Below are 12,869 nucleotides of genomic sequence, written 5' to 3'. Positions count from 1 at the left end.
TATTAATATCTACTTACTACCTATAAATAAGTAATAACTAATAGTTAGATATATTATATATCTTCTTCTTATTATAATTAGTTACTAATTAATTATTATAAACTATTATTAGTATAAGATTAGTCTTAGTTTATTATAAGAACTTTATATCTATACCTAGAACTCTTAATACCTATTTTTAGAAACATTTAATAGTTAAGCTCCTTCTATATCTTAATCTACTTAAGAAGATACTTAATTCTAGAACTATTACTTTAATATCTATAGTAAAGACTTACTATACTATTAATAATATATCTTATTAGAGTAAACTATATAATAGGCTTCTATATTAATTAGTAATTAATTATAGACTACTAATTAATTATTAGATTATATCTATTCTATAGATTATAGTAAGATAAAGATATAAGAATATTTAGTTTAATAGAACTTTTTGATTTCTAAAGATCTAATAGCTTATAGTTATATCTTAATAATCTTATATAGTATCTATTCTTATCTACCACCTCTACCTATAAGACTACTAAAAAAGATACTTAGAGAGCTTCTTAAAGTATATTAAAGGATAAATAATCCTCTACTAAGAAGGAGTAAGGAATTATTAGGGAATTAATTAGGAAGTGCTTATTAATTGATTCTAACTAGTTTTCTTACTAGTTTAGCTATAGCTAAATATTATGCCTCCTATAATAGAAAGACTCTTATTAATATTTATAAGAGTCTTATAAATATTAATTGCTTTTAGGTATATATCATTAAGTATAGATTGCTTTATTCTTCTAAGGGTTCTAGCTTAAAGGCAGCCCTTTTTAAGTTTTAGAGACAGTAAGACAGTTCTTTAGATACTTAGGTATACTTAATTACTAATTAATTATAGAGTCTTTATTAATTAATTCTTAGTATATCTAATATATTAAGATTATAGGGCCTTAATTCTTTATTATCTACTTTCTTAAGGAATAAGTAGAACTTCTTTGATCTTATATGTTTAAATTAATTTAAATTAATATAAATTATAAACATCTTTAGATATTTAGAGATAATAAGATTATTTAGGCTATATGGTTAGAAACTTCTTAATAAGATATAATATCTTCATACTAAATAATTGCTAATTAATTATAATATACTAATATTCTTTTAGCTCTACCTCTTATCTATATTATTACTAATATTAATGATGCTAATATATACTATCTAATATTTAAAAGGGTATTTAATATCTTTAAGATTTAATATAACTATTATTAAAAGTGGTATTATATCTATAAATTAGGGCTCTATAGGGTTATATTTAACTAGGACTATAGTAGTATCTAAGGTTTAAATTAATTGTAAATTGCTTATTAATTAAATGCTAATTAATTTCCTAGGATTAGGTATCTACCTCTCTATAGATGTTAACCTAGAGTATTATCTACTTAAATATTAGATCATAAACTATATCTATCTTTATTAGATTTATTTTTAGTAAGGAATTAATTAAATTATCTCTTTATTATTAAATTTAGAGACTACTTAACTTTAAAGAAGGATGGCAGATCTGATTAGCTGTTAGTTAGAGGTCTATAATAGTATTTATTAATATCTTTAAGATATTAAATTATTTAGTAACTAATTAGATACTACTTACTAATTAATTCTTATAGAACACTTTAATTCTAGGGTTATTAAGTAGGCTAAATATAAGACTTAATAAATTATTAAATTAAGGCTGAATCATTTTTATTCCCTAATATAAGATTTTTAATAGGATAGTATTTCTCTAAATACTAATCTAGTAGAGATTCTTTATAAACAGGCCTATATTTAAAGTAGATGATATGTGCCTATTCTTAATTGTATCAGACAGTAAGTCTCCTCTTACTCTTAATTAATTATTAACTGATTCTATACTAATTATATCTTTAGAAATCAGAAGCTTGATTCTTAGGTTGTATTATAAGATAAGATATATTAATTATATAGTATTTAATTATTATATCACTCTACTAATATTTAGGTACAGACAGAGAATAGTATTTATTATAAGAGTATATAAGTAATCTATCTTATATTAAATTAATTACTAACTAATTATAGAGACTAAAAAGTATAAAAGATATAAGGTCTTTTATAGATACTATAGTTAATCTTAAGATTAGAATCTTAATAGTAATAAAGAGTTATTATTTTTAGTTTTCTTATCTAGTATCCCTTAAAACAGCCTAAGAAGCAGTTAAGAGAGTAGTTAATAAGAGTATAATATCTCTTAACTACTTATTTATTATTTACTAATTAGTTTTATAGGCGTAGTTATAGGAGGAGTTAATAAGGGTATATTACTCTATATTTAAATAGAAATCACTTACTAATTAATTCTATAGATATAGTAATTCTACTAGATCCCTCTATTATATATCTATTTAAAACAGCTATCAGGCTTAAGATGATCTATATTATTAAGAGATAGAATAAGAGAATTTAAATCAACAGAAGGTATAAGAAGAGTTTAAAAGAGAAAAGAAGAGAGAGAAGCTTTAATAAGAGAAGGTAGAATAAGAGTATTGATAAAAGCTAGAGATAGAGAGGATGAAGCTTAAGTTTTAATTATAGATTGAGAGGCTTAGGTATAGACTTAGCTAGAACTAATTGTAAATTAATTATGGCTAGACTACTTCTTTACCTACTAAGGATCTTTAAATTATAACTAGATTATATATTTAGAATCATACTTCCTTACTAAAGGATATTTTTACTTCTTTTGCTAGTAAACTTTATATAGGTAGATAGTCTTATAAGCTTATTTTTTTAAGTTATTAATATCAATCTAGATAATAATTAATTAATTTATAAATTATAATTAGTTTATAATTAATTTCTTATATTACCATTCTTTAGAAATAAGACTAGAAGCTTTACTTAAGTAGATTTTATCTACTGTATCTTCTTTCTGTTCTTCCTTTAAGATCTTATTATACTAGCTAAAGAATAAGTATAAGTAGAGAATTAGACTACTAGATAGGCTAAGGGGTTGTTAGTACTTACTAATCTTACTTATTATAGAGGTCTTATCTTACTCTAGAACTAATTAAGAAGTAGTTGCTCCTTCTTAGTATTTATTTTAAGTAGAAGTTAAAATAGAAGAGCTAGAAACTAGAAGAGGACTAGAAGTAGGACTAGAAATAGGATTAGAAGTAGGACTAGAAGTAGAACTAGAACTAGAAGTAGGAGTAGAAGGTATAATCTAAGACTAGAACTATAAATTAATAAGCAATTTATAATTAATTGTTAATAGCTAAGGACTTACTAATTAATTATATTAGTATTATATAGTAAGTTGCTTTATAAGAGTCAGTAGTCTGGCCTTTTCTTTTAGTAGGGTCATACTATAATAATAAAGATGTTGATATAGGTTTATTAAGAAGGATGATCCTATTAGTATGGTTGATAGATAGATCTTATTTTAATTATCTTAGAAGTAATAGAATCATTCTCTAGAGTATATAATAATATAGCCCTATTAATCAGTTAGTAAATAATTGTCTAGAATATATAAGAGAACTAGATGATATAAATATTAAGTATCTTATAAGATAGGAGATTATCTAGCTAGGTAACTAGCTAGGCATACTACTTATAGCCTGTAGAATCTCTATATAAAGATGGTATTATATTAAAGATAGATTAAAAATTAATTATAAAGTGATTAAGATATACCTAGAGAAGGTAGGAATTACTTACCCTATTTATATATAATATCTTATATCAGTAAATTATATATTAATAGAGCTTATTTTAGATTAGTCTTAAAGAAATATATTAAGTAGAGTAGGTCTAGATATCAATAAACTCTATAGTATAGAATTAATTAGTATATAGTTATTAGATAGATAATTAATAAAACTTTACTAATTAATTTTAAGAGAGAGAAAAAATAAAGCTTAGTTATTATTATTATTAAATTCTATTTTCTTAAAGAGGTTCTTAAAGATTATCTAGACTAGACAACTCTTATTATACTACTTAGAAGATAGGTAGGCTGAATTAATTAGTAAATAATTAATAGAGTAATTAATAATTAATTTAGAACTTATACTACTTCTTAGTAATATAGTAGTAGTAAGAGCCCTACTATCCTATATATTTATATATCTTAGTTATATTAATTAAGAGTTAGTTCTTATTAATTATAGGGATATAGAGGAGGAACTAGAAATAGTTAGTAATTAATTCTTAATAAATTAGCAATTAGCTTACACTCTTAATAGTAGTAGAAGTATTAGTAGCAGTAGAGCTAGAGGCAGTGGTAGAGCTAGAGAGAGCGGTAGAGGCATGATAGGACTAGAATTAATTAGTAATTAACCCTACTTAGCTTATGGCCTTATATATAGTAGGGCTAGAGGTGGTGGCAGGGCTAGAGAGGGCGACAGAGGCATGATAGGACTAGAACTAATTAGTAATTAACCCTACTTAGCTTATAGCCTTATATATAGTAGGGCTAGAGGTGGTAGTAGGGCTAGAGGGGGCGGTAGAGATATGATAGGACTAGAACTAATTAACAATTAACCCTACTTAACTTATAGCCTTATATATAGTAGGGCTAGAGGTGGTGGCAGGGCTAGAGGGGGCAGTAGAGATATAATAGGACTAGAACTAATTAGTAATTAATCCTACTTAGCTTATAGCCTTATATATAGTAGTATTAGAGGCAGCAGTAGAGCTAGTAGTAGAGGCAGTAGTATAGTAGGTATAGAGGTTATAAAGAGGCTGAAATTAATTAGTAATTAACCTAGCTTAGCTATAGGCCTTATATATAGTATTATCTAATAAAGAGCCTAAGGTACTAGTAGTAATATAGGTGATATAGTAAGCCTAGAATTAATTAATAATTAACTCTACTTAGCTTTAGGCCTTATATATAGTATTATCTAATATAAAGCTAGAGACAGTAGTAGAGCTAGAGGCAGTAGTATTATAGGTAGTATAATAGATAGTAGTAAGGCAGGCAGTATAATAGATGCTATATTAGATAGCAGGCTAGAACCAATTAGCTATTGGTTTCTATAGACTTAGGAATTATCTTATACTCTTCTTAACCTTAACCTTAGAGGATGATAATAAGATCTAGATAGGGGTGGTGGTAGTAGAGGTATAGGGGACTAAAGGAGGTAGGATGTTATAGTAGCAGTATTTAAGCTATATATTTAATTAGTAATTATTTCTAGTGCCTGCTAGAAGTACTTATTATAGCAATAGTAAGAGAGCTAGCCCTAGCTTCTTTATCCTTATTATTAAAGGTGCTATCTAAAGATAACGCCTTCTTTAAGAATATTAGAGGAGGAGTATTACCTAGGATCTTAGGCTAGTAGAGGGTTTAGTTAGGGTTCTAACTAGTTATAATCTTAGTATATTACTCTAGTAATTAATTAGTAAATAAATAAATAATTTATAATTAATTAGAATACCTACTATTTATCTAGGTTATATATTTAGCTAGCTTATAGCTAGAGTGGTACTTCTTAACTATAATCTAATAGTACTTCTAATAGTAAGTATATAGGTTGTTAATCTTAAAGAACTTATAATTCTAATTAATTATTAATTAACTATATTAAGCACTTACTAAATAATTCTATAGGATATATATTAGAATATAGATTGCTCTTACTATCTTAGGCTTAGCAGTAAATCTTACTAGTAACTAGCATTACCTCACCTTAGTTATTAGTTATTAAAGGAGAAAGCTAGTTGCTAGAAGGGTGGTTATTCTTAACATACTATTAGTAGGTAGGCTTATTCTTATAGGAGGGAGTTAAGAGTGGTATAATTAATTAATAATTAGTTCTATATATAGTTAGGTTGATGATTATATAACTAATTAGTAATTAGTTATAAATATAGGTAGAAGAGGTAGGAGATTATAATATTTATAATAGTCAGAAAAAAAAGAGGATGGTATAATTAATTAGTAATAGGTTGGCTAGAAGAAAAATAAATTGATCTTAGTAATAATATAGGTCTAAGCAGTAAAATCTTAGTATAGTAAAACCTTAGTAATAATTAATTATAGGTCTTATTAGTAAAACTTTAGTATAAATAATTACTAAAGGATTTTAGTGTTATATATATTTATTATTAATTACTAATTGTTTATATATTAGAAAAAAACCTAGTTTTTTCTATCTATCTACCCTCCTCTAATTATAATTATTTACCAATCTATTATATAAATATCTATAATCTCTCTCTCCTAGAATTATTTATTAAATATTTCTATTTCTAGTAATTAATTATTATAATACTATATAAGACTTCTTCTGACTATTAGACATACTTAGTAATATGCCTGGCTAACCTCCCCTCTCTTAAGCATAATATATATAATAAGATGATGATTATACTAGATAAGATGTTCTGCTGTTATATAGATGATAAGGGCCAGCTCTATATCTATATAAGTACAACTAATTGCTAATTACTAGATAATGCCTTACTAATTAATTCTAGGAGTAACTATTTCTTAAGATGTATAATCTAAGAGCTTACTATAGCCTTACCTATAGTATATAGGTTGAGAAGAATAAGTTAGATATTATATCTATTATAATTGACTGTAAGACAGCTAGTATAGATATAACTAATTAGTAAATACTTTATTTACTAATTAGCAATTAATACAGTCTAGTATGTAGATATTATAGTAGGTAGGATGAACTATAACTTCCCCTATAATCCAGCCTCTTAAGACTAGACTCCTCCCCCCTCCTCTATTTCTATAAGGAAATCTCCCTATATTAATCACTTAGTAATTAATTTACTAACTGATTATAGATAGATATTGATAATAATAATAATAATAATAATAATAATAATAAGAACTATAGTCTAGATACTAGTGATATTACTGACTAGATATAATAATTAATTACTTATTAGTTATAGGCTAGAGAATTAATATTTCCTTAGGATATACTAGATGCCTCTACTATCTTCTCTAGTGCCTCTATTATTAAGATATATTAAATTAATTTTTAATTGCTTATAGCTAGATATTAACTATTAATAGGAGGATGCCTCTTTATCTCTAGCTGGCTTAGCTCTTAATAGCTCAGCCTCTATTATCTTCTCTAGTGCCTCTACTGCTAAGGTATATTAAATTAATTTTTAATTGCTTATAGCTAGATACTAATTATTAGTAGGAGGAGGATGCCCTTCTATCTCTAGCTAGCTTAGCCTCTAATAGCTTAGCCCCTACTATCTTCTCTAATACCTCTACTACTAAGATATATTAAATTAATTTTTAATTACTTATAGCTAGGTACTAACTATTAGTAGGAGGATGATGGCCTTATAGCCTTTAATAGCTCAGCCCTTAATAGCTTAGGTTCTGTTAAGTTAAGCTTCTTAGTATATTAAATCAATTTTTAATTACTTATAGCTAGATACTAACTATTAATAAGAGGATGACTTATTAATCTTCTTAGTATATTAAATTAATTTTTAATTACTTATAGTTAGGTACTAACTATTAGTAGAAGGATAATAATAACTTTATAGCTCTTAGTAAAGGCTTACCTCTTCTGTCCTCCTCTATCTAAAACTTCAACTATCTAGATAAGACTACTAATAAGCTTTAGAAAGCTATAAGTAGAATTAATTATTAAGCCTTTATCTAGTATTTACTAATTAATTACTAATATGCTTATAACTTATAGGTAATACTCTCTTATACTATAATAATAGCTATAGTTCTAAAGATAATAAGATAGCTTTCTTACTTAATATCTATATAAACTAGCTAAGACCTATATCTATAATCATTTAGTAATTAGTTACTAAATATAAGAATATAGATAGTAGGATACCTAGTTTACAACTAATTAGTTTATAATTAGTTATAAACTAGATGATCTATTAACCTTAGAAGGAGTATGATCAGACTCTCCCTCTCTCTTCCCTCTCTACCTTAGACCCCCCTACTTCACCCCCTGCCTCTATAGCTAATATCTATACTATAGCAGGCCCTTCTTACACTATTAGCCTAGAGACTGTAAGTATAATTATTTAGTAATTATATAGTAATAGCTTAGCAATTAATTTACTAATAGAGGCTTTAGAAGTTGTTCTCTTATGCTCTCTACTTCTAGAGTAATAAGTTCTAGACTAATAAGATAGCCTAGGCTGCTAGTTTCTGCCTATATAAGTCTAATAGTAATATCTAGAGGTGTGCTTCCTATATTTATAAGTATAAATATAAGTTATAATTAATTACTAAGTTCTTTTTAACTTCTTTCTAATTAATTCTAGGCTCCTATCCTTCTATCTAGTATAATCTAGATTATACTGTCTAGTACCTCTATTAAGACCCTACTATAGATATTAAGTCTTATTCTTAGAAGATTTATCAATTCTTTAGTAATTAGTTTTTTCTATATTAATTCTTTTTTCTTACTATTATATTACTTTACTATTATTATATATACTCTTTAATCCTCTAGGTATTAAATTAGATTATAATACTATAAGCTTAATTAATTATAAACTAATTTCTAACTTATTTTTTACTAACTATATATCTTTTCTTATCTTTAATATCTATATCTTTATATATCTCTTCTTCTATTATTTAAATATTCTTTAAATAATAAAATAATTAGATTTATTTTTTAGATAAAGCTATAGGAATATTTTTATATTCTTATATAAATATTATATTATCTTATATATATTATCTTATATCTATATATAAATATCTATTTTATAATTCTATTATTCTATTTAAAATATTCTTCTCTTTTATAAATATCTAATATAATATATCTATTTCTTCTCCTTTTATTTAAATTTATATAATATTTTATATAATAATATAATAGATATTCTAGATAATATAGAGAAATTTCTTACTTATAATTAATTAATAACTAATTATACACTAGGTATCTTAGATAACATACTCTCTTCTCTTATCTATTATCTCTTGATAAGAGCTCATCTGACCTAGTCGGAAAAGAAATTGAAAATAGTGATGAGGGCAGATGAACTTAAAACTTCTCCACTTTTACCCCTATTGTGGTCAGATGAGGTTTTAGCGCTGGTCAGATGAGCTACACACTCACAGTTAAGGGAGCTCGGGTGCGGGGTCAAATGAGGAGAAGTGGAGGGAAAGGCCTCGTCTCGCTAGCTCTTCTGCTGTGTAATGGAGACTTGCCTCCACGCACTAACTATTCCAATGACCGGACTACCGAGTTAGGAATCCCGTACGGCGGAAGACCTTGGCTGAGTTGGGGCGCATCTTGTCGGGTTAATAGACATATGAGTGAGTAATCGGAACGGCCAACATATACTGATATGCATTCGTGTTTTGTTTCCAAAACATGTCGATAAGTCGTCGTTCCACTACTATAAAAGTAACGTGATGAAATCAGGCAAGACTCATCGACAGCCAAAGTCAACGCGTACTCTTTCGATTCCCTGAGCACTGCTGTGCGCTCCACGCTCAGATCTACCTAGAACCGGCTCTAGCATGTTGGAAGCTTGTATACAGCAAGATGGGAATGACGTTGTCTCTGAGCAGAGCACCTATCTTCGATGTAAAGATGGAAGGTATAAATATCCATGTCCACGTCTTTATTTCTCTTCAGGGTTAATTGTTGCTAGGAACAAGAGAGCCTGAGGAGACTCAGCTCGCACAGCGACCATGAGGACATTCAAAAGCCTTGTCTTAAGCCAAGTATCAGACACCCGTGCAAAGACCTTGCAACGGAACGGCCGTTACACGCTTCAGCAGTGCTTACTACGTGAGATCCGACAGGCTCAGACCGACCGAATGGAACACCTTGTCTCATCCAATAGCTATCCCGTGCCTGATCAGAAGACCCCACAAGGAGGTCAAGAAATCAGTTCTGGCGTGCATTTGCCAGTCAAGGGTAAGTCATCCTAATTGATCGGACCTCAGCTGAATATCAGTGCGGCCCATGGCCATGGCAAATATGAAACCGTGCCAAGCATTTGCTAATTGTGCCTCGCACTCTTGATTACCCGCCACCTAGACACTTGTCAAGACGCAACACGAAGATCAAAGTCAGTTATAAGGGCCAGCATTGATCGTCGACAAGTCAAACCTCGTTTGCTCGACAAGACCAACTCTCGGCACGACAGGCTCGGTGATGCCCTGTGGCAGCTGCCAAAATTCAACACAGTCTTCAGCACAAAACTTGTATGATTCTGATACTATTGCCGCTACTCTCAAGTTTGCTCGATCGCTTCTTCATTATGAGCATCAACACTTGCAGTCTTTGCTTCTAACTAATCACTTCGAGTTCTCGTTACTAGACTTTGTCTGAAGTGGCTTTTCGCACAGTCCACGCTTGATACTGCCATTTCCATGCTTAGTCGAACCCAACAAGTCCGATAAGTCAGCGCAGAAGAACACCCGTCTCGAGACACTTTTTTTCTTCTAGTCCGTTTCTACATCCTCTACACTTTCGAAGCCCTAGCGTTCTCTTCCTGCGCTCCTGACTTATCCCAGGATGTCAAAAGACTCTGGTCAATAGGGAAAATATCAAAGGCAAACTCCGGCCTTCTCGGCTAGTTAAACTAGCACTAGTATAGAACATCCAGCCTAGTGCTCCTCTAATTTCGCCTACTTTACGATGCGGCCAATAAGTCACAAGATTCCAATGACGAGATCTGCAATGCCCAAGTCCCCGCGAATATTAATGAACAAAGGCCGTGCGAAGATGAGCTTCTTCACGAGATAGCGGCGCATGCAGCTGCCTCTTTGGGACATGCATGGCAAGAATTCGCGACTCCATTGGCTAACTGGCAACTGCCGGGCGGGGATGAGGTTCCAATGCCAACGAGACCGGGGCCCCGGACCCATCTTGTGAGCCTTACCCCACGTTGACATCAAGGCCCGGATCAAGATGCGGTAGTCGTTCAACCTCTGCGACCGACAGAATACCAGTTGAGTGATGAGTTCGCATGCTGTAACCTTCAGAAACGGTGTATATAAAGAGCCATCCCTGGCCGATTTGATCAGGCACGAGTTGTCTTGGCAGAGTCTTTCTCATCTGCCTCCTGCCTCCAAAATGTACTCGCCTGGCCTCCTCTTTGCTATTGCTTGCTTACCCCTGCTGGGTGTTGTCGGCCAAAAGACACTATGCGACACCGAGTGCCAGAAGGGATGTGATGCTGCCTGCCAAGCTGCCATCCGAGGAGCATATGAAGCCGAATCTCGTTCTTGGGTTGGGGATGTCCTGACCGATCCCTTCTTTGTGACGACTAATACATCCTCCGCTACACCGGGGGACCTGATTCGCTGGCAAGATATCCCTTCTTCACAGCTCGCCAACAACTGGACCATTCCCGCAAGTCTGTCTCTGTCACGATTCATGTACGTGACGGAAGACGTGGACCGCAAGCCCATACCCGCTTCGGCGTGGGTGCTTCTCCCATTCACGGCCACCGGAGACGGTTGCGGCAAGAAACTTCGAACTGTGGTCTGGACTCATGGCACAGCCGGCCGCAGCCGACAATGCGCGCCGACGAATAACAGGGGCCTCTACTACGACTGGCAAGCCCCGTTCGTCCTTGCTGAGATGGGCTACGCGGTCATCGCCCCCGACTACTCAGGCCAGGGCTCTGATATTCCCCAGGGCTTCATGTACGAGGCGGGGTTTCTTCACGCTGCTGATGCAGCGTACTCTGTCGTGGCTGCCAAGAAAGCTCTCGGAACCCTCCTCGGCGAAAAATGGGTTGTGTTTGGTCACAGCGAGGGTGGCATGAGTGCATGGCGGACCAACGAGCGGATGGCTATGGCGAATCAGGAAGCGCTGAAACAGGCTGGAGAGCTCGTCGGCTCCGTGGCTGCAGCTCCCGCACTACGGCCGCAGAAGCTGATCCCGGATTCCATGAAGCGAGCAGGCAACGGGCCGGCTAACGACCCGTTCTCGGTATACTTTTTGCAGTCCCTGTCCAAGTTATACCCGGATCAGATCAAGATTTCAGACTACCTGGGCGATCTCCCGTTGCAGCGCCTGGGAGTCCTGGACCAATCTTGCATCATAACCGGCTCTGCAGCAGTCGGCAACTTTACACCAACTCAGCTGTACAAGAATCTGGGCTGGCTTACCCACCCAGCAACAGACGACTGGGCGGTGAGATACAATGGACAAGGGCCGCACCCACTAGCTGCGCCAATGTTGGTGATCCAGGGGATGGCTGACACCACGACCCCAGCTAACCTGACCATGGCGGACTTTGACTTGACATGCTCGACCTACCCGGAGAGCCGTGTTCATGCGAGGCTGTATCCTGAAATGGCCCACGGGCAGGTCTTGGAGGCTGCCAAGGGGGATATCTTGGCATGGATTGCCGAGAGGTTCGAGGGTACTCCAGTATCGCAAGGATGTTCTAAAGAGAACGTGCAGCCACTTACAGATCGGTATGGCCGGGATGGGGTCTTTTGGACAGCCAGTGTGGGCCAGTTTTAAAGAGGAACCACGAGTAATTGTTGAATATATGTTGCAATTGACAATATATTCGGGTCGGTCCAAACCTGACAATCGTAATTTATTGCTCGCTTCTCCCTGTTGTGTCTTGACAGCCTTCTATAGGGCAACATCGTCAAAATAACCCATCTGCCCTAAGATTTGGATGTCCTACGGCTGTTGGATCATCTTGCGGGGCGAGTTTATGATGAATCCGAGCTCAAAATCGTTTACTTGCTAGCAACCATCTCTGCCCGGCGTCCGGGCGCTTGGCCGACCTACTGCTCACTCTCACCTCTCAGATATGAGCTGATAGTATCGATGGAATTGCTACCGAGGTCGAAAAGGCATTCATCAGACCAAAGGCCATCTGCTTGGTCCACCAACCAT

The 12,869-nt window shown here is 33.1% G+C and overlaps 1 protein-coding gene across 1 annotated transcript; it reads left to right on the top strand.

The window, feature by feature from the left end:
- Positions 1 to 11,078: 11,078 nt before the first annotated feature.
- E0L32_002592 (uncharacterized protein) lies at positions 11,079 to 12,482 on the top strand (the record flags this gene model as incomplete). The annotated part of the gene is made up of 1 exon (XM_031136799.1): positions 11,079 to 12,482. One exon carries the CDS (start codon positions 11,079 to 11,081, stop codon positions 12,480 to 12,482), a length of 1,404 nt encoding a protein of 467 aa, XP_031000446.1.
- Between the last annotated feature and the right edge of the window lie 387 nt (positions 12,483 to 12,869).

The sequence above is a fragment of the Thyridium curvatum genome (genome assembly GCF_004353045.1).
Source record: "Thyridium curvatum strain D216 chromosome Unknown NODE_10_length_634906_cov_78.760910, whole genome shotgun sequence".
In the NCBI taxonomy this organism is placed as follows: domain Eukaryota; kingdom Fungi; phylum Ascomycota; class Sordariomycetes; order Thyridiales; family Thyridiaceae; genus Thyridium; species Thyridium curvatum.
Note: the sequence above shows the minus strand (reverse complement) of the source record. Positions and strands in the feature narration are given on the sequence as shown.